Genomic DNA, 21,091 nt, shown 5'->3' on the forward strand with positions numbered 1-21,091 from the left:
ATGTTCCTTATTCCTTTGAGGAAGATTGTAGAAGCTTAGAAATACCTACTCAGGAGAGGAAACAACTCTTACAAGTCTTTTAGTTTGTTGCTAATGTGATGAACATACTTACTATTCAGTACAGCATCGAAACATATTGAAATGCTTGTGCTGTAAATGTTGCCCGGGGTTTAGTGATTTTGTTTTCAGCTTCTTAGAATCCTGTTTTATATTTTATATTGTATTTAACAGCATAGATATATATGTGTGTGTGTGTGTGTGTGTAGGTATATCTGTTCCTTCTGTTGTTTTTGTATCTGTGAACACAGAACCCTGTGGTTTGATAGCAGCCAACTCAGGCATTAGACTTTAAAGAAGTAGCTTCCCTGACGAGAAGCAGAGACTAAACAAGGAGTTCCCTTCACCATTTCAAATTTTCAGTTGAAGGTTAACCAGATGAAAATTTTGGCCCAGCCTTCATGAGTCATTAAGCAAAACACAGTAACATACAACGTCTACAGAGTGGGAAAAAAGAAACTACATCTAAAAAGCCAGAAATCATCAAATCAAGACTCATGCGCATGAAGAAATGTGCTCGAGAAAATTCCTTGTTCCATTTTATTCATCCTTCTTCTCTTCATTCTTCTGGCATCCAGGCAGCTTCTCCTTAATTTTCTCCAAGATTCCTTTCTTCTCCTTTGGTTCACCTTCAGGGGAATGCTGCTCATTTGCTGCACACCCTTCGGAAGCACCGTATTCCGGCTTCTTGTATTGTCCTGGAAGTTTTTCTTTGATTTTCTCAATTAACCCTTTCTTCTCCTCTGGGCATGTTGCTTCTGCATTTGCTTTTTCATTGCCATTGTCAGCTGGAATGAATGTTTCGTCGTGCTTGGTATCTTCCTCTTCTCTTTGGCCTGATATTTTTTCCTTCAACCCTTTCATCTTGTTCTTTTTCTTCTCTCCTCCATCGTCTTCATCGCTAGACTGCACATTTCCAAAGCAAGGCTGATGTTCTTAGTTAATAATGATGACAAAATGGACTTGTGCTTATAGAACAATCTATTTTTATGCTGTACCATTATCTGCTTCAGTAATTAAAGTTTAAGCAGGCCTTGCCAGTTGACAAAGCTGAGAACCTAAGAAAACAAATTATAAACAGAAAAACTAGTAGCGCCACAAATACTTGGTACCCATGTGAGCATCCAAGGGGATCATGGATTCTGAGTAGTTTCAGTAACGCTATCCTATCGACGGGTTGCCTTAATAATCAAATTAAAGCTTACCGAGCCGGACTTGCTTTCAGACTGGCGGAGCTCTTCCAAGAGATTGGGCTTCTCTTCCTCTTCCATTGGTTCGGCATCGGTCGCGGTCACATCCTCTTGAGGTTTCTTGTCTTCTTTCTTTTCTAAGAATATCCCAGTGCAATACACTGATTCTCCGGCCACCTTTGGGGATGCCTCAACTTCCTGGGCTTTAGAGTGCTGATCTGCCATGGTTATAACGTTAACAATTAAAATGGACAATAATGATAATTACAAACACTGCTGGGGTTTTACAGTAGGAAGTGGTGCTATTTATAGGGGAAGCCAAGGCTAGTCCAATTCAAGTTGAGAGAACATAGCTGACGAGGCATTCTAATTTACTGCGCTGGTTCAATAAAAGAAAGAAAATATGCTCTGAGTGCTTGTTAACGCGCTCTAACAATGCATGATTTAGCAACAATGCGAATAATTCGAGACGGACTTCAATTTGTTTGTAAGTGTGCGCTGCACGAAAGTTGAAAATGTGTGATGCAGCATTCAAGGCATTGCCTGCAACTGGGTACGGTTTGCGTTGAACAGGGCTCGCATGGCTCTCCTGTTCGCCATGGGGAAGACAAAAGACAAAACGAACGGGGGCTCGGTGTAGTCGGTCCGCTCTTACCAAGAGGTTCCCCTCGTCATGGTTGCCAATGGGGGGGAGGTTCCAAGGTTAGGAACTTGTAAACGTTAAAATGCTTTCATTCTGTTTTGGGACTTTTGAGTAACTCAACATCGAGTTACAAAACATGCACGATATATTCTTACACGCAACGGTACGAATCCAAGGGAAACAAGGGCGTGGATTTGCAGTTATACCTCGACCCTCCTAATTTTGTCCAAATACTGACTACTAGTATAACTGACATCTCAAAAATACTGCAATATATATATATATATATATATATTTATATATATTGCTTTGTAATACAGAGTCAATGCTACGTGGTCTTTAGGCCTTTAAAAATCTATGCTACACTCCTAATTAAACTCGAAGCATCTCCATTTTCATTTAAATGCTGGTCTGTTTCTGATAGTGTGCTTGCATGGCTAGAACTTGGTTATGTTCCGTGTATTCATGTTTAGCCTATTTCAGCTTCTTATGTTAGCTCTACAATGCATCTTTTATGCCAAATAAACGCATGAACTAGAAACTCGATGCTGCTAACATGACATGGTCCATCTGATTCCCACATCATAAAACAGAAAAAGGTTCGTGGAAAGTAATTCTTGTTCTTGACATAAAATTGCCCATCATATAATTAATCTAGAACCCTAACAATTATATACTTCCACATGATTTCACATCCTGTTGCTTTATTCAGGATGGTCCAGGCCTTCCCAAGTTCCCATGGTCAACTCACAGATGAAGCAAATGCCGCGCTTCCTAGCAATTTTCTTAGTCGTATCACATGGGCTCAGAAACATTATTATCGAAGGAGATCCTTAGTTTGTAATATCCACAATAAACAGCGCCTTCCTAAACAAAGCATCATTTGCCTATCAGACCCATCCGTGATTTCTCTGTTTCGAAGGCATCTAAAGTCCGAAGAGCAGCAAATGACACACAACACTTCCGTCACAATGCTACTTCTCTGTCAATATGCTTGGCGCTTTCCCCCTATCTTAGATACCTCATTAATATCATACTGCTATAATCTGATATTGGTTCCCCTAGCATTTGTATATTTTGCCTTGAGAGAGGAAAAAAAAGTAGAAAGATGATACGTAAATTACATGCTTTAAATTACATTAAAGATGATCTCTTTTTGTCAAGGCTTGAAGAAATTGGCATTTAATCCTTTGTCAGATAAAGTCCAGGCGGCTGCAACAACTAAAAGAACACTAAAAACAACGCCGAAGCAACCGAGCCCCAAGTTTAGACACCACACGAAACCATTCCGGCGCGGTTTCTTCATGGAAAGCCACATGAAACAGGGATAAGCAAGCGTCAAAGGCAACGTGATACCCCCAATAAGAGGAGCTAAGCTTCCCAAGAATGGAAAAGCCACTGCTACAAAGAAAACTAGCCCTCCAAAGAACAGGCGGATCCCTATACGAACCCACCTCGCGCAGCGCTGCTTCTTCTTGGATGTGTACACGGCTTCCAAGTTGTCAAAAACTGGCATGGCGTATACTTGGAATGTACACAAGCAGTTCGCCAAAATTAGTATGTAGATGAAGCCCATCGTGTACTTCGAGGTGTTGGGTCCGTGGACTTGCGAAAAGGCAGTCAGCAATCCTCCATTATTAGGTACCTGGAATAATTCAGAGTAAACATGCACATTCTCATCAAGTAGGAATATTATTGTTTCTCCCCAACTCGTGGCGAGAACAGAACGCACGGCTTGTCCATGTCCTACAACAGGGGCAAGAGTAGACAAATCTCACGATTCACTAAATTAAAAGAGAAGAAATTTTCTTGCCTTGTTTCCATAAGCCCAAAATCCAGCGATTGCGAGGGGAAGTTGGCACATGGCGATTATTAGATAAGATACTGCCACTCCTTTGCTCATTGGCTTATGGGATGGATATTTTGGATTCGAAGGCAATGTTCCCTGCAACAGTACATACAAGTTTAATACAACATGGAAATTTGAGATATTCTTGCCAAGCTTTAAGATTAGATTATGACCTCAAGTTTAATAAAAAGGGTAGGGAATGCTCTACCTGTATCTCAAGAATAAGATTATGACCTCTGAAAGCAAGAGCAATGATCCCAAGAGCGTTGAAAATACTGCTTATTTTGCTCATGTCAGAGTTGGCAATCTCTGGGGGACTATAGGAGACGCCACTGGGCTTTCCCTTGTAGATGGAGAGAACCCAAATCATAGTAGAATAGAGGACGGCAGTGATGGCCCCGATCAGAGACAGGCCGGTCAGAGAGTTGAGGTTTGGCAATTGGGCTATAAGAATTGCCATGCACGTAAACACCAAGAACCACTCTTCACCGCTCAATGACTTGGCAAGACACGTGGCCTCACCATCACACATGGTTTTGAACAAGAGCTTCAGGGTCCCACCACCAGTGATGATCAGCGATACACAAGTGCCCCCAGCTAAATACATCGTCGGGAATATGGAGAGCACTTTCCCTAGCTTTGCACCTAAATATATTCTTCAGGTAATTAAATACATTCGGTTTTCTTGAAAAACTGTTGTATAAAAAACCAATCGAAATAAATTTTTAGTATCTCTTGCTTTATTAATAGATTCTAATATCCTTTTCATCAAAATGATCTATTAATTAATTAAATCTTGTATTAAAATTAGGACGGACGGTTAAGGCACGCATACTTTGTATCTGACTTGTAAATAGAATAACATCTTGCCCAATATTAAAAACTTGAAGAGATTGTTAAAATTGCAAACTCTTTTAGATCTTAAAGAAAATAAAATATATAAAGGAGCGGTGTATGCACTAACCAAATGCAGCAATCGCAAGCTGAACATATCTGCTGTAGCGGACTGATCCAGGGAGTGGTTGGTGGAGGCGGACGAGAAGATATATGGTGTAGAGCTGCCACACGTATGCTAGTAACCAAGACGTGATGCCCCATGCCCTGCAACCGATCAAAATATGGACAAACATGAAAATATGTATTAGAGAATTATCTTCGAGATAAAGGCAAATTGGGACGGGGACACTTGAAGCGCGCAATTTAAGGTATCATGGCCATCATCTTCTTAGCAAGATCAGTAGTGGACCACACACATATATGTACGATCGTCGTCTAATATATATAAACGTGACGTGAACTAATCGTCGGATCCTAGCTAGATTATTTTTGCACAAATTATGGAGCATGTTGTCTTCAAAGTCACTGTACGTTGGTCCAATTCTCCATTAATTCAGAATGATATATAATTTGTCTAGTAATAATTAATGAGCAAATGCATCAATTATTCCAACCACTATATTCAACTTTGAAAGGCAACTATCGGTAGCTAGGTTTGGTTCCACGAGGTCGTGACTGATCATCACCGGCCGGCCCAGTCAAGTGGGAAATTAATATAACACAAAACAATTAATTTTGTAAACATATATATGATCTGAATCGATGTGAAAAATCTGGCAAAGAAAAATTAATACACTTTTCATTCTTTATTTACTTTTTTAAGTTTGTGTTTAAATAAAGTTTAAGAAAAAAATAAGATGAGTTGATCAAATGGGATGAGATGGAAATTGTTTTTAAGTCATCTCTTAATTAGTACATGATATAACATATATGGCCTGTACGTGTGCTTTTCTTGAAGATATTAACGTAAAAAAAAATAATTTAGTACCATATATATAAACAAGACATGATATATGAGTACTTGCCTTGCCTGTTACTATATATATATTCATTAACAAAAAGCCACCAATAAAATGATCTTGTGCTTCGCACAACACCAGATTTTAGGATGAACTTCGAATCTAGCTAGAAACGTTAATGAGGGCTTCGGGGTAGACTTCATTAGGTCCACGTCTTAATGGAGTTAACTGGGAAGCTTCTGGCCTGCAACGCAGTTTCCAGCAAGCAAATAAAGACTAGCAAGTCTCAACAAGTTGAAGGATCACCCTTTTCTTTTTTATTCTCTAAAACAAGACACGTTAAAAAAGCATGGGCCAGCATAGACTTTGAAAGTCTGCAGGCCTGTCGACATGCATTAAATGAGCCTCGTAGTCAACAAATTCGTACTCTTGTTTAGAACAACTTTAATGTTTTTTTTTTTTCTCGATCGGATTTATTAATAAAAAAATTTTATGTACGGTCATTTTTATAAATTTTTTTTGTGTATTCTAATGATATAATTAGTTGTGTATTAAAAAAAATTAATCTAACCAATTATATCAATAAAGTGTATAAAAAAAAAATTAACATTACTCATAATTTTCGTTCGTCTAAAGTTGGGTTACAGTTAAAACTCGGAACGAATTCTCTGACTCGCTGAAGGAAAAGAAAAAGGAAAGGAAACTTACCATCCAAGTGTGCCAAATGCAACAGGAAGCAGAAGGGCCTGCATTCCAAACCCAGAGCATAGTAAATGAAAGGTGACAGAAAAGGTGTTGCCATTCCTGGATTCAGTGATGGGAAGCCAAGCTTCTTGTTCGTTCTGCTCGTAACCTTGACAATCTATAGATCCAGTACGAGAAATCTCTCTCGAGACTAGACTATCTGTATTGATGTTACTGGTAATTACCTGCAATTCCAGATCTTCTAGGCATATGGTACTATTGGAATGGTGGATAGGCACTATGTCTGCAGGTCCGTAATTATTTGCTTCCAAAACCAGCTCTCCCATGGCTGTCTTTCACTATTCTGAAGTAATTGGAACAGATTTCAGAAATCCACGGGGATCGATGCTCCTAAATATATCTATGGAAACTCAGTTTTTTTTTTTTCCTGAGAAATATGGAAACTCAGTTGAACATTTGGAAGTGGGTGTCGCAATTTAAGCTTTCATGGTTGGTGGGGGAATATAGTGACTGCCTGATCAATGGTACTGGCGTTGTCTAGTCCACTCTGTCTATATATAGATATCATGCTTCAAGTAGTCTTGGGACATCTAGAGGCAGCCCCGGCCAATGTGGTGGGTGGTCGTGATCACGATGATGAGTAGGTTTGCATGAAAGCGTATGTACGTACGTATATGACTTGGATTATACGTCAGGAGTGACATCTTGTTGCTGATATAAGCCTGTGACGTAATTGTACTACCTACATGACCTTTATAATTCCATTTTTTTCCGTGTATATATACGGGGCCTTAATTTTATTCACTTTTAAGGAAATTAATTAGGTGGATATCATCAATTCCATTGGATTGGGAAAAAAGCTATATCTCAATATTTCAACGCGTGCTGCTTGATCTTCACGCTGCCTTTGACGTTTGGTAAGTAAGCTATGCAAGTCTTCGATCTCCAGCTCTTTAGATAAAGCAGCCAAAGTTGGACTCTTTCGGATTCTGGCCGCCGACCGTTGGGTTAACACAAACTACTACTTAAACACTCTTTCCGACGTTTCCGTTCCTGTTGATCAATAGTACTCATGTTATGTGATCTTAACATGAATTGAAAGACAATTTCCAATACGTTTTGTTTTCGATTAAGGAAGTTATTTAAAAAAATTAATTACTACTTCATTAGTATATATAAAGTTGTGAATTTGTTGAATGTAAATAGATTGTGATTAATCATGTCCGCGCTTATCAAGGTCATAAACTTACAACTCGATCTCAACAAATCATGGAAGCAAAGGCACGTGAATCCTGAGAAAGTTGGTGAGAACGGTGGACAACAAATGGAAGAAAAGAGCGATGCATGCGTGATTATATTCCACGCCTAGCTTGGGTATCACGAAAATTAATCTGGTCCACGTGGTAGAGTGCTTTTTCTGCGAGAAAAATTGAAAATCACACCACTAATTACAGGATGCATACAGGTGGGGTTTTCTGTACATGAGTTGTCTATATATTATAAACTCGTAACTCAATAAATATTTTGTATTCATATAATATATACACACACACTTGTATATATAATCTGCCATCAGGCCATGTATATACGTACGAAAGTCTAAATACAATTGTTAACGCTTAAAAACGGCATGGAAATTTGGAAGGTGATCAGAAGGATTTATTTCCAGATTCTTTGAGGTGGTTCGGGCCTAGATCATTGTGTGCAGATCGAGCTCCTAGCAGTGGTTCGGTGTGGGTATATGGTATCCATGCATACATCCATGACGGTGAATAATAAATAAATACAAAAGAAAAAAATAGAGAAAAATACACAGATTTATGTGATTCAACATTTGGATTACGTCTACGGAGATCTAAGGAGGGGTAATTCAAAATAATAAACTTGTTTTACAGTTTCTTATGATCTCTTATCTTCGCTATATAATAGATTTCGAAGGTCTGTTTTCTTGTGCAGATCTTATTACTGGAACTCCTGTCTTTAGGTTGAAGAAGCCTTCTTGGATAAATCTAGTAAAAAATCCCTGAAATCCTATGCGTTTGTCTCTTTTATCTAGTGCCCTCTTTTGTTTTATATAACATCATCCATTTTTCTTCTTGACACTATGCCCTCCCTTATCCCTTCGTCCTCTCCTTCCCTCTTAATGAGTTCCTCCCCTATTGGACTAGCCCTTAGGAGATATCATGGGTCTGCTATATTTTACCCCTTACAACAATAATAATGTATACAAATTGGCCTGAAGCGCGAATCATGATCTAACATGATGTTTAAATTAAGAATTATGGATCTGCCACTTGATTTAATTTCTTTGACAATGAGGCAGGTTTTCTAGATCATATATATATGTATTTTATTTTAATCAAAATGCCACATAAGAAAATGCACCCAACATGATTCAACAATCTTATTGGCATGTTTGGTTGTTTCCCATTACTTAGAAAAGTACATACTGAGCAATTGCCTCATGCAAGCCATTATTTTTTAGAAAAATCTAGTTACAAGCATAATTGTGCATTAATATATATACTAATTTAATGTGATTGGTTAAAAAATAGATTTTATTAAAAATAATACTAATTTAAATTTTGAATATGAAGGAATCAATATTAATACGTAGATTAATACGCGATTTGCTTGTACATAACAAAATTCTTATTTTCTATTCAATTGATTACTCCTACTTTCTCAGCGACAGCATCAGTTCATTCAGGGTCAAAAAAGGCACTCCAATATACGTTGTAGTGGTTAATTATATATATAATTTGTTTTTTAATATATTTTATTGTTTCACTATTTAACAAAAAAAATATAAACTATATATAATAAAGTTGAATAGATTAATTAATAAATAAGACCACGTACATTATATATATATATGGGTCATAACGTGATCACATCAAGCGTTATTGAAGAGTAAAAGTATAACTAAAACATGATGATAGTCAAAGTTACGAGTAATAGGGTGCTGCTCACTTCCGTAGGCAGTATCCTTTTTATCATCTTCTTCTTTATTAGATAGCCTCCCTTGATATATATATATGAACATCGATGGAAATCTTGTTAGAATATTAGAGTACGTACGTACGTAGATCATTCTTGAATCCTGTTGATTTTCTCAAAGCACCAGAAAGTATATATATATGCATCATTAACCCTAATGTCTCAGGCAAATTGAATACAAGATCAGTAGTACTTCGTACTTTAACATATTAATGTATTTATAAGTCGTTCTCTTGGACACGATGGCCGCCGACGATGTTTAAACTAATGTACAAATTAACAAATTAATGCGGCCTGAAGCAGACGGCCGGAATTTAATGATCATGAGCGACAATATATATATATATATTCCTTTTGCAATATTGCCAATGTTAGATAATATAAACTATACGCAATTGCATGCATATATGAATCTGGTCCGCTACTTTTACCTACCTACTTAAAAATCAGTCAATTAATTTTATAAATTAATATGCGAATTGGGTTATTTGCGGTTCTAGCCGGCCGGCCATTAATACGATCATCATGATGATCGATCCACGTTTATATATATATATATATATATGAAATTTGTCAACTTCAAGTACCCTATCGATCGAGCATAAAGCATTTAATTTCTTTTTCAAATTTGCTACATTAATTAAATCCAATGATACTCCTCATGATCTCGTACCAACTTCTACGCTAGCTATGTATTAAAACTCATGTTGTCTTCCAACTGATCACACAATATTAAACGACAATATATATATTGTTGACCTTAATATATTTATAGAAAACGACATCTGCTTTCTCTTTTCACTGACAATATAGAACTGCCACGTACGTACCTACGTACAGTACTTACACGATTTAATTATAAATTATATATAAAGTGGTATTGCGCTAGCTAGCCAGCTTTTTATTATTACCATTCATCTTATGAAGACGAGTTTTGAGCACCGTACCTCCAAAGAAACCTAATTTTCATGATCTTGATCCACGTCATGGTATCACTTAATTTTGCAGTACTTCTTTTCTATCGCTTAAAATCATGCTCTGTGACGTCCTGATCGATCAACAAAAGATCATGCACTAATCGACTCATGGATCATGAGTCATGCATTCATCATGACCAACATGATCAATATTAATATAAAAATTCATGAATTCGATCGAGCAAAATCTCAATGAACTTCTCGATGATCCATTAATGTCTTGACTACTTTAATTTGCCATCGTACGTCCATCTTTGTTTATTGCTTTGGCGCAGCTCACGGGATCATCTCTGCTTCCCATTGGGAGCACATGCAACGATAATCATGATGATATTTAATTAGGATTATATATCATGATCGATCGATCGATGATGATGGTGATCAGTTGGTCACAACTATTTGTTGTGGACAGTGAAATAACATCACTTTGAATATTTATTACATATTTATATATATTTGATTGGATTGATATTAATTTATATACAACACCTGATGACTTTATAAGCTGCTTGCATATCGGACGGTAGTGTTGATTATTAAATATTGATGAATACTCATTCTTTTTTAACATGATTAATGCCGGCCGGCCTACCCGGCCCCCATTGTTTTCTTTTTTCCCTTGAAAAAGCCAGGGTTATAACTTGGTGCCAATTTGTCACAGGAGATCCGATATCTGTACGTTGCAATATTATATCTGTTAAATTCACAGCTGATAACGTTAGAATACATTGATCAGTAGTGGTTAATGCATGGATAGTTCTTCCTTTCGTATGTAATTAATATTTGTACTAAATTATTTTATTGTTATAATTTGCAAATTTATATTAGGAAAATCATGACTTGTTAATTATAGAATATTAGTGTGCAAGTTCCTTTTAAAAAAAGTGAACAAATAGACCAATTTGTATGAAAAATTCATATTTTAATAATGAATTTCATTTTTTTTAAGAATATATAATCTTTATATACTTTAAAATTATATCTAATATTATTCATTTTTTTTTGACGTCACGATTCGGTTACACAAGGAATTGAATCCATTGGGAAAAGACGATTGAAAACTTGTGTGAAAATGAAATGACCATGCACGATCACTAAAGCTACTTTTGAAAAGTATATTGGAATTGGTGGTTAACGTGGCAGTGAGATATTAATGTTAATGGACACAACTACAGCCAGATATAAAAATCACAGATGATGATAATTGAATGAGGAATAATACTATAGTCATGGTAGTTGTGTAAATATTATGCAGTCTATTTAAAAAAAAATAAATTAATATAAAATTTATATAAAAAAATAATATTTTAATTATAAATTTTATTTTTTTAAAATAATGATATAATTTTTACACATACTACGATAATATATAACATTACTTTTTAAAAAAAAAACAAAAACAAAAGGTGACCACCACATTAGACTAGTATTATCCATAGTTCAGAACTATTTGCAGCTAAGCGCCCTGATATGATCTGCTATGCAGTAATGATCATTACGTGACATACTAATTAAATATCTTTCGTTACATCAAAGTATCGGGTGTCTGTATATAATGATATTTATATAACTTTTTTTATGACTAATATTCTTACAATACATTTTATAAAGAAAAATGCTAAATTGAGTTGAAATTACTGATCTCAAGTTATATATAAATCGTTTTTTATTTGAAACAAAATTGTTATATATATATATATATATATATATATATATATATAATAGCTATATATAAAAAATATTGTACATTATGTATATATCGTGAAAAATGATATATGGTGAATGGCTGAAAATGATATTAGCACACAAGATTTTTGGATGGTGTAGTTCTACGACATGACAAAAGGAATAGAAGTAGTATATATGGCATTACTTCCCTTCGATGTGACATAAATATCGAGTCACTCGATGAGATCAAAAGTAAGATCAATTGTTAGGATATTGGATAGCAAAAGTATGGATTCCAGCACATCATGAACATCATGAGTTGTATATACATTATTGCAGGTATGGTCCATCCATCCCACCTTCCCGGCCATTCCAAAGGAATGTATTTTTATGTCGCATGCTATATTTTGTTTTTTTTTTAATATTTTTGTACAGATTTTACCAAAGTGAAAATTGTTAAATTTTGACACTTTAACAAGTGATTTAATTCTCAATTTTATGGTGTCAATTGAAAAATAAATGATGGTCTAGCTTGCGGCAAATTTTAATTTCTTCTATATATATGGTATGTATGTATGTATCATTTTATATTTTTTTATAATAATAAGTCTCTATCCCACTACTAAGAATAAACAGTAAATTCTCATTCCATTTCTGTTTATTCTTTCTTTTAAATTTTGTGCATCTTGTCTGTGTAAGAGTCCTTCAATTGTGTTTATTATATAAATATTTTAATCGGTTGTGATAGTCCAAATCAATTGTGTCAGTACACCTGTCCCTATCCAGTGCGTGATTTATCATAACAGTTATGTCAGGACATTGTGTCTTGGTAGTGCATGCGTATAGGTAATATATATATAGGAAAAATATAGTTGCAAGTATAATTGTGTACTAATCTGTACACTAATGTGATGTGATTGGTCAAAAAATAGATTTTATTGAAAACAGTGTTAATTTAAATTTTAAGTATGAATAAATTAGTATTGGTACACAGATTAGTGCGCGACTATACTTATATATAGCAAAACTCATGTATGTATATGGAAAACTCTACTTGCAGATCATTTGGTGAACCCTTGCACACCCCCCATCCACTTGGCAATAAAAACGGTGCATTTTGGTTAAAGAAAAATGGACACAACAAAAACAAAGGAAAGAAAATTTCTCAACTTGGCTTTTTTTCCCTTCTCTCTTATCTTCATCTCTCATTCTCATCTCTATTTTCTCTTTGTTCTCTTCTATCATTTACATCACTCCCTCCAGTGAATGTTACCACTGACGAACTTGTCATAGCCAGCGCCACAATTGGCGCTGCTTCCTATGCTAGAGAAGAAGGCATTTTGACCTCTTATGCACTGCTCTACGCAACACTTTTGTCTCTTTGGAAAGATTGAAAGCACCGCCACCGCCACGGTTCCTCTTAAAATCCGCTGCCTTTTTAGTTACACCCTGCAAAAAACCCACAAAAAGCTTCAATCTTTCCTATCATTTCCCTTGAGTTTACTCAACAACCAAACAAAACTACATTTTTTTTTCATTTTCTACCTATTTGGGTCATGGATTTGAGGCTGGGTTGCAAATGGTGCTTTTCATTTTCATCTTCGGATGAAGCATTTCGCTTTATCAAAAAGAACTCCTTGAACACTAGTAAAACATCATTTGAAGTCGTTTGCTCCAAAACTCTTAGACCGGCCATGTGTTATACGTCATCATTTGAAGGGTTTCGAATTATTTGAGGGGCTTCAACTTGCCTTGTACGTGCAATGGTTTCAAATGAAATGCTTTCAACAAAGTATAAAACTTTCAAGAGGTGTGTGATCCTGGAGGAAGTAAAGAACGTCTTCTATAAATAAAAAGGAAAAAGAAATAAATTAGTTACAGAGAAGAGAACAATATTTGCCCTCTTTTAAAAATCCTCATTATAGCAAAGCCAACAATTCTATGCATATTCACAACCAATTTTCCTATCTACTAGCTTTCGTGTTGATCAATGAGCTCCAAATTTGACATTGAAAGAAAGAGAAATGGCAGACAAGGGAGAGTATGAAGTTGGGCATCGCGTACAAATTAATGAATCATTTTGATTGGTTTTCTTGTATTAACAAAGCTGGCTCTTGTTCGTCAGTGAGAAAGCAAGTTTCATTACACGCCATTCCCAACATCTTCTCCCTTTCTTTGGTATATTTTTATTTTTATTTTTTATTTTTATAAAAATATCCTGCCACATCGGCAGGGGCGCACAAGGTGTGCATCAATTTGACTGGCTGTAGCATAATTGATAAACAGTCTTTTAGGCAAATCTATTTTTTCTATTTTATATATTAATTTTTATAATATGCCATCTATCAATTTATCTATTTTTTTATATCATTTAAATAATCTTTTTTATTCTTTTTAAATATTTTATTTCTATCAATAAATTTAAAATATTTATATATATATATTTTATTTGCAATTTGTTTTTATATACAATGTAAAATAATTCAGTTTTATACACAAAACAAAAATATATAAGTCAAAAATAAAATTAAAATATGAAAAAATTGGTTTAAAAAATTGTCAATATTTTAATTTGAAGAAAATGAAATATATGTGTTTTAAATTATGAACAATAAAAAGAATTTACGTATATGGTAAAAATCAAAGTAAAAGAAAATGAAATATAAATAATAATAATAATAATAATAAAATATTTAGATGATAAACACTACCAGCTACATGTAGCGGGTTATTGTGTCTAAATGTATTTTATATTTCATTTTATATAATTGAATTGTACTCTTTTTTAGAGCAATTCTTTAAATAATTTAAATTTTTTATATAATACAAAAGCCATTGATTTGTAAAGCTCATTAATCCACTTTCCATTTTTTCTATTCATATTATTATTTTTTACTTGCTTAAAATGGCTCTATATTCTATAATACTATAAGTGAACATTCCGATATTTCAAACCACACATTAATAAAATATAATATATAAGAAATTATGCTCAAATTTTTCCTTCTATTTTGTCATGAATTCTTTTTTTTTTTTCTAATTTTTAAATTTGTGAATAAATATACTTTTTTTTGAATTACCGTATATATTATTTATATTTCTATTTATATATAATTAATATATATATTTTCTATTCATTGCGCGAACATCCTTATTCCTTGGACGTGGTCCAAATTCTAATGGGAGGACAAGTCGATAAATCTGGTTAGATAAAACGTCCTCGGTTGTTGCAAAACATGGGTTGGGCTGCTGTGGTTCTCGGCCCACAGAGAGACAGAGTTGAGGAATTACAGACATATTTGAAAAATCATCCTTCCATTACTTTGGACCCTATATTGGGAGAGGCCCTCCGGACTGGACGCTGTCATGCTGTTATCTTATAGGATTCTACGTCACTTCAAAATGCATATGAAAATGTTCACAGAAGAAAAAAATGGGGGTAAATAGTACTTCCCGTTCATGTGAACATTAATGCATGCATGAATTGTACGTACTATTTTCGAAAGGGCCGCTGCCACAAAAAAAAAAGAAAAAATATAATTATAAATATAATTATATATTAATCTGTGTATTAATATAATGTGATTGATCAAAAAATAAATTTTATTAAAAACAGTGTTAATCTAAATTTTAAGTATGAATAAATCAGTATTGGTACACAGATTAGTGCGCGACTGTACTTGTATGTAACAAAACTCCAAAAAATAATTACCAAAAAGTTATACCGCCTGTGTAAAAGTTTTTTTTTTTTAAATATTTTTTAAAAAATCCGACATTAAAAATATATATATATAAATTTATTAAAATAATATTTCCTTAATCATTAAATAAAGAAGAAAAAATTAAAAATAATTAGGTATAAAATTTCGGTAAGTCTTTTTTGTGAATATAGTGTTTTCATTTCAAAAGAGATATACTACTCATCGTCACTACACATAATGCATCACACATTTTTCAAATTTTTGTTTTCATATACCACACATTTGATAAAATAAGAAATAAAAAATGAAAAAAATTATGTACGGTGTATAATGTGAGAATGATGAGTAGAATTTTCTTTTCGAAAAATGAAAATTGTGATTTAATGAGTTTTAGTAGTTTCTATTTTTCAAAAAGTAAACTTTTGGGAATAGTTGGGAAATGAGATGAGATGAGATGTAAATTTTATGAACAGTAATAAAATGGTTTATGAATAGTAGTAAAATAGTTTGCGTTAAGATAGTAAGTATTAATAAGATAGTTTGGTTAATTTTCCAAAAAAGTAAATTACATGCTAACTTTGACAAGCTTTAACAAAAGGTTAATTAAAAAAAAAAAAAAAACTAATAAAATAAAGAAGTGACTTGTGAAATCATTTTTGGTGACTTGTGAAATCATTTTTGCAGGAATACTGTGTAGGAAAACAAAATTACACAAACACGTATGCTACACATGAATAAGTCTTGAACATAAAATCAACCAAGGCCTTTATTCCTTACACTATATCAAGGCTTGAAGAACTGCACTTTAATTCCGGTTTCGATTATAACATATATTCCGGCTGCTGTCAGAAACCCGCTTAGAGTCATCCCGAGGATACCTAATCCCCAATTAAGGCACCACATGAGGCTGTACATCTTCGGCTTCTTAATCTTGACCCACATAAAACATGGATAAGCTAAAGTTACTGGCAATGCGATCCCTCCGACTAGGCCCGCTATTGTGCTCAAGAACGGCACTGCCACCGCTACAAGGAAGCACAAGTATCCAACATTTGCTCGGAAGCCTGCCCGAAGCCACCACGGGCACGGCTGCTTCCTCCACTTAACATACCGTGACTCCATCATATCGAAAAGGGTCATGCCATAGATTTGGAACGAGCACAAAGAACTAATTATAACGAATAAGCTCGTTAATCCAAGTATAAATCGCGAGGTATCTCTTGCATGGAATGCGTACAAGGCTGTTAGCATGCCCCCATTTGGTGGTATCTGTGAGTGAGATGATGAGAACAAAATGTTAAATTTTGAATATAATACAACACATTAATTATTTTAAAATTCAGATATATTAAATTAGGAAATAAAAGTAACATACCATTTGACCATATGCCCAATAACCTCCTATTGTGATGGGGAATATGCACATTGCTACAAGTATATATGCTAATGTGACTCCCTTCCTCATCGGGACCCGTGATGGATGCTTTTCGCTTGAAGGCATGGTGCCCTGCCAGGCAAACAATTAACATGCAATTACGTACCCGAAATTGCTAATTTAGAACTCAGGCAGGCCAACCAGCCGGGCCGGGTGATAAAAAGATTTTCCATAAATTCAGGTACCCATTAAAAAGTCAACATCTTCTGTTTAAAGATTTATACAGTACTGCAATTTGATCAACGATCAACTTTATTTTCTTCTCTTTTTATAAAATATATATAGATACTAACGTGGAGAAGGTTAATATCCGTGTAAATATTATTCATATAAGAATGATACACATCATCTCATACTATATATTTTATATATTAAAATATTATTTTTTATTTTTTTATTTCATTTTATTATTATTAAATTAATTGAATTATTCTATTTATCATCCACACACCACATATTTATTATAAAAAATGAAAAAAATTAAAATAAGTGTGGTATGTGAAGTATGAGGATGACAAGAAAAATTTTCCTTGTTCATGTGGGATCTTCTGACACGTAAAACAAAATAAAATATTTTTCACATGACAACCAAATTGCTTGTGCTCCAAGGCACCGGAACTAGTAAAAGTAAGCTTTATATGATTGTTCATAATTTTTTATGGAAAAAAAAAAACTCTTTTTGTCTTATATATCTCAAATCGAGGAGCCACCTACGTACAAATGTGATTCTCATATTTAGTAGATCATCTTTTTATTTTATTTTTTCTAATCTTTAGATCATCCTTTTAAGTTAGTCATATTAAGTAACAGCTAGCTATGAATGTGTTTTGTCCTATATCTATGTACGTACCTGTATCTCAAGAATGAGATTATGGCCTCTGAAGGCAAAAGAAACGATCCCAAGTGCGTTTAGGACACCAAAAACCTGAGCAATTTGCGTATTTTCTTTCACTGGCTTGTAAGAGACACCGGGAAGCCTTCCCTCGGCGACTGACACCACCCATATCAGAGTGCAATACCCGATAGCGGTGATTGCACCTATCAATGACACCCCAGCAATGGAGTTCAAGTTTGGTAGCTGAGACAACACAACTGCGGCGGTTGTAAACACCAAGAACCACTCGACTGTTGTCAGTGGCTGATGTGCTGCGCACGTGGCCCCACAGACAATATCGTAGAACATCTTTGATGTGGAGCCTCCGATGATGATCAGGGCAACGCATGTTCCTCCTGATAGATCCAGGATTGGAAATCCTGCTAACAACACCGCTAGCCTGTCCCCTGAGAAAACATAAAATCAGGACGGACGAATTGATTAATCCTGCTTAATTTTAAGACCTTGTCGTTCATGTTGTGATGAGTTCTCTGTTTAATTGGATTTTGGATTCATGTTGTGATGAGTTCTCTGTTTAATTGGATTTTGGATTCAGCAGAAGTATCGAAAACATGTATACCAAAAGCTGCACTGCAAAGTTGCATGTATCTGCTGTAGCGCAGGCCGGTTTTAGTTGATTCATGTAGTTCCACCAGCAAGTAGAGGGTGTAAAGTTGCCATATGAATGCTAAAGACAAGGTTATGATTCCCCATGTCCTGCAACAACCAAACAATACTTAATAATTAACCAGCTTGTTCAACCTCGTTACACTAAATACATCATATATATATATATATATATATGGAAAACAAAGAAAGTTCCATGTATATAGATGTACTTACCACCCTAGAATGGTGAGAGCAACAGGAAGCACTAAGGCTTGAATCCCTATTCCAGAACATAGAGTGTGGAAGGCAGCGTAGTATGCATTCCCGTTTCTGGACTCGGTGAGTGGGAGCCAAGCATCTCGAGGGTCGAGCCTTGTGAGGTGGAGAGCCCTCCTGATTGGGCTCCCCAAAGGAGTAAATCGTGGAGTTCGAAAGGCTTTTGGGGTTGAGGATTTCGGGGTTTTGTTTGTGATTTCAGTTTGTGCAAGGTCTTCGGTGGAAAGGAGTGGCGAACGAGTCAGAGATGGGGAGTGAATCTGTGAGGGAGGAGCTGAGATTGGCGGGGATGAAACAGAGGCAGGCTGTCTTGGTGTTGTTGAAGTTGAGCTTATTTCCACAACTTCATCCATTTTCTCTTTGCAAAGTGCACGCTAGATCTCTTCTTCAGAGATGCCTTCTTTGCTCACAAGTTCACTGGCTGGAATCAAACCATCAAGGTGTATTTATAATTACTTGAGCATGCAGGAAATTCGTATTCAATTCTTTTTGTTATTAAATTGCGACCCCACCTTGAAACAAAAGAAAAGGTCAAATATCATGATTCTTGATTCTTATTTCACTCAATATAAATAATTTTTTTTTATATATTAAAATACATATGACATTTAAATTATATATCTTGTTTTTAAAAAGTAATAAATCAACAAGGAAAATAACCAAAGCACTTCGTATTTTCACCGAATAGGTATTATTCATTTTAGGTGAAATTTAGAGAAAGGTGCCAAAAAATCTTCATATATTCAACAACGTACAGCGCACACATTCATGAAAACCATTGACTTATCATCCATAAAAAGGTAAGCCAATGATTACCGCTGGCCGTTATATCTTTTTATTTTATTTTATTTTTGAATCTTGACTTGGGAGTTTGCCCTTATCTCTTTGCTCTTGACTAATTGGAAGTTTGCCCTTATATTTTTTTTCTCTTGACTTGGACCAAATCCTAATTGTCCTGGGACGTAACTAGGAACAGAAAAATATTATATACTGGAGATGCCAATTTATCAGAATTTAGAAGATTAGTATATATTGATAAGCAGGTGCAATTAACAGCGCGTAGCAGCATGGGGAACGGCAACAAGATCAGTTCAAGGAATGTAGCTGCAATTTTTTGTGTGTCATTCCACGAGATCAACAAGATCAGGGTGAAAGGCTGCCCCGGTACGCGTTTTCAGTAAAGATCGATTCAAGGAGAATTTCCCATTGAAAATGAGCCCAAAAGGTGAAAACGTCAGATAAACAGGCTTGTGATGTGGGTAAATCAATTTTAATTCATGTATGCAGGTAACCTAACGTGATGCATGTATGGATGGGTGGATACACCATAATATCACCTCCTCAAGTTCCCGATAGAGACATATATAGCTGCATATATATGCATGAGGTGGGGTTTACATAGATTATCTCTTTTTAAATAATTGCAATTGTAAATATTATAAGATTTATTTTATAAGAGAAAATAATCAAGTTAAAACTATTAATTTACAACTTTACATGAAATGGACGGTAGTTTTATAAATATAAAATTAATTTTTAATTAAATGTCATGATTTGTTGTAAAATGAAATATAAATAAGTGTCGGTACGGTATATCATTATCCATATTTATTTATATAAGTAATACTACATACCACATTTTTAGTCTATTCATTCTATTATATAAAGTGTGACATATTTATCATATATAAACAATTGTTAATAGGCAACGTTGGTCACTCATTCTAATGTGATAAAATTGTGATAGGGCCGGTGTTGCATGTAGAATTTTTCTTATCTATAGTTTATTTTAGAGCTATTAATTTCAAGTTGGGACAAAATTAAACTTAAGATTATAGTGATCTTCATTGAAATTTAAATAATAATGAGAATCTATTTTATGCTATTAATTGTCGTCATACTTATAATATGAATGGGAAGTAGATGATGAGTGGGCGATGAACTTAACTTCAGTGTGTATGCAATCAAAGATAATTTACATAACACACACATATGACACACTCACGTTATATATATAATATATTATATATTAATTATATATATAAAGCGTATGAGGAATAATTATACACGTGTCTTGGCTCTGTTGGCTGAGCTCTGAGATTTCTCTATATATATTTTATAATTTCCTTTTGGACTGATTCTACGGAAATAATTAAAAGAAAGCAATAATTAATTAAGGGAATTGGTTGCAATGAATTCACATTAGGAGGACATGAAGTAAGGAAGATGAGACGATCTTGATCTACTTTCATACACTACTATAGTTTCCTTTTAATCTTAAGACAATTAATTAAAGATTAATAATTTGTAC

At 34.5% G+C, this 21,091-nt stretch overlaps 3 protein-coding genes across 3 annotated transcripts; all 3 read right to left on the reverse strand.

The window, feature by feature from the left end:
• Window positions 1–383: 383 nt before the first annotated feature.
• LOC122308860 (dehydrin ERD14-like) lies at window positions 384–1,801 on the reverse strand. Its single transcript, XM_043122131.1, has 2 exons — window positions 1,263–1,801; window positions 384–963 (listed from the first exon to the last, which is right to left on the reverse strand). Exons 1-2 carry the CDS (start codon window positions 1,470–1,472, stop codon window positions 598–600), a joined length of 576 nt encoding a protein of 191 aa, XP_042978065.1. The 5' UTR covers window positions 1,473–1,801; the 3' UTR covers window positions 384–597.
• An 889-nt stretch (window positions 1,802–2,690) lies between these two features.
• Window positions 2,691–6,773, reverse strand: LOC122309318 (lysine histidine transporter-like 8). The gene is made up of 5 exons (XM_043122769.1): window positions 6,244–6,773; window positions 4,704–4,840; window positions 3,948–4,384; window positions 3,704–3,835; window positions 2,691–3,535 (listed from the first exon to the last, which is right to left on the reverse strand). Exons 1-5 carry the CDS (start codon window positions 6,564–6,566, stop codon window positions 3,050–3,052), a joined length of 1,515 nt encoding a protein of 504 aa, XP_042978703.1. The 5' UTR covers window positions 6,567–6,773; the 3' UTR covers window positions 2,691–3,049.
• Window positions 6,774–16,224: 9,451 nt separating this feature from the next.
• On the reverse strand, window positions 16,225–19,177 carry LOC122311718 (lysine histidine transporter-like 8). The gene is made up of 5 exons (XM_043126359.1): window positions 18,739–19,177; window positions 18,476–18,612; window positions 17,872–18,302; window positions 16,962–17,093; window positions 16,225–16,855 (listed from the first exon to the last, which is right to left on the reverse strand). The coding sequence occupies exons 1-5, from the start codon at window positions 19,131–19,133 to the stop codon at window positions 16,370–16,372; spliced, it is 1,581 nt and encodes a 526-aa protein (XP_042982293.1). The 5' UTR covers window positions 19,134–19,177; the 3' UTR covers window positions 16,225–16,369.
• Between the last annotated feature and the right edge of the window lie 1,914 nt (window positions 19,178–21,091).

The sequence above is a fragment of the Carya illinoinensis genome, chromosome 5 (assembly GCF_018687715.1).
Source record: "Carya illinoinensis cultivar Pawnee chromosome 5, C.illinoinensisPawnee_v1, whole genome shotgun sequence".
Lineage (NCBI taxonomy): Eukaryota > Viridiplantae > Streptophyta > Magnoliopsida > Fagales > Juglandaceae > Carya > Carya illinoinensis.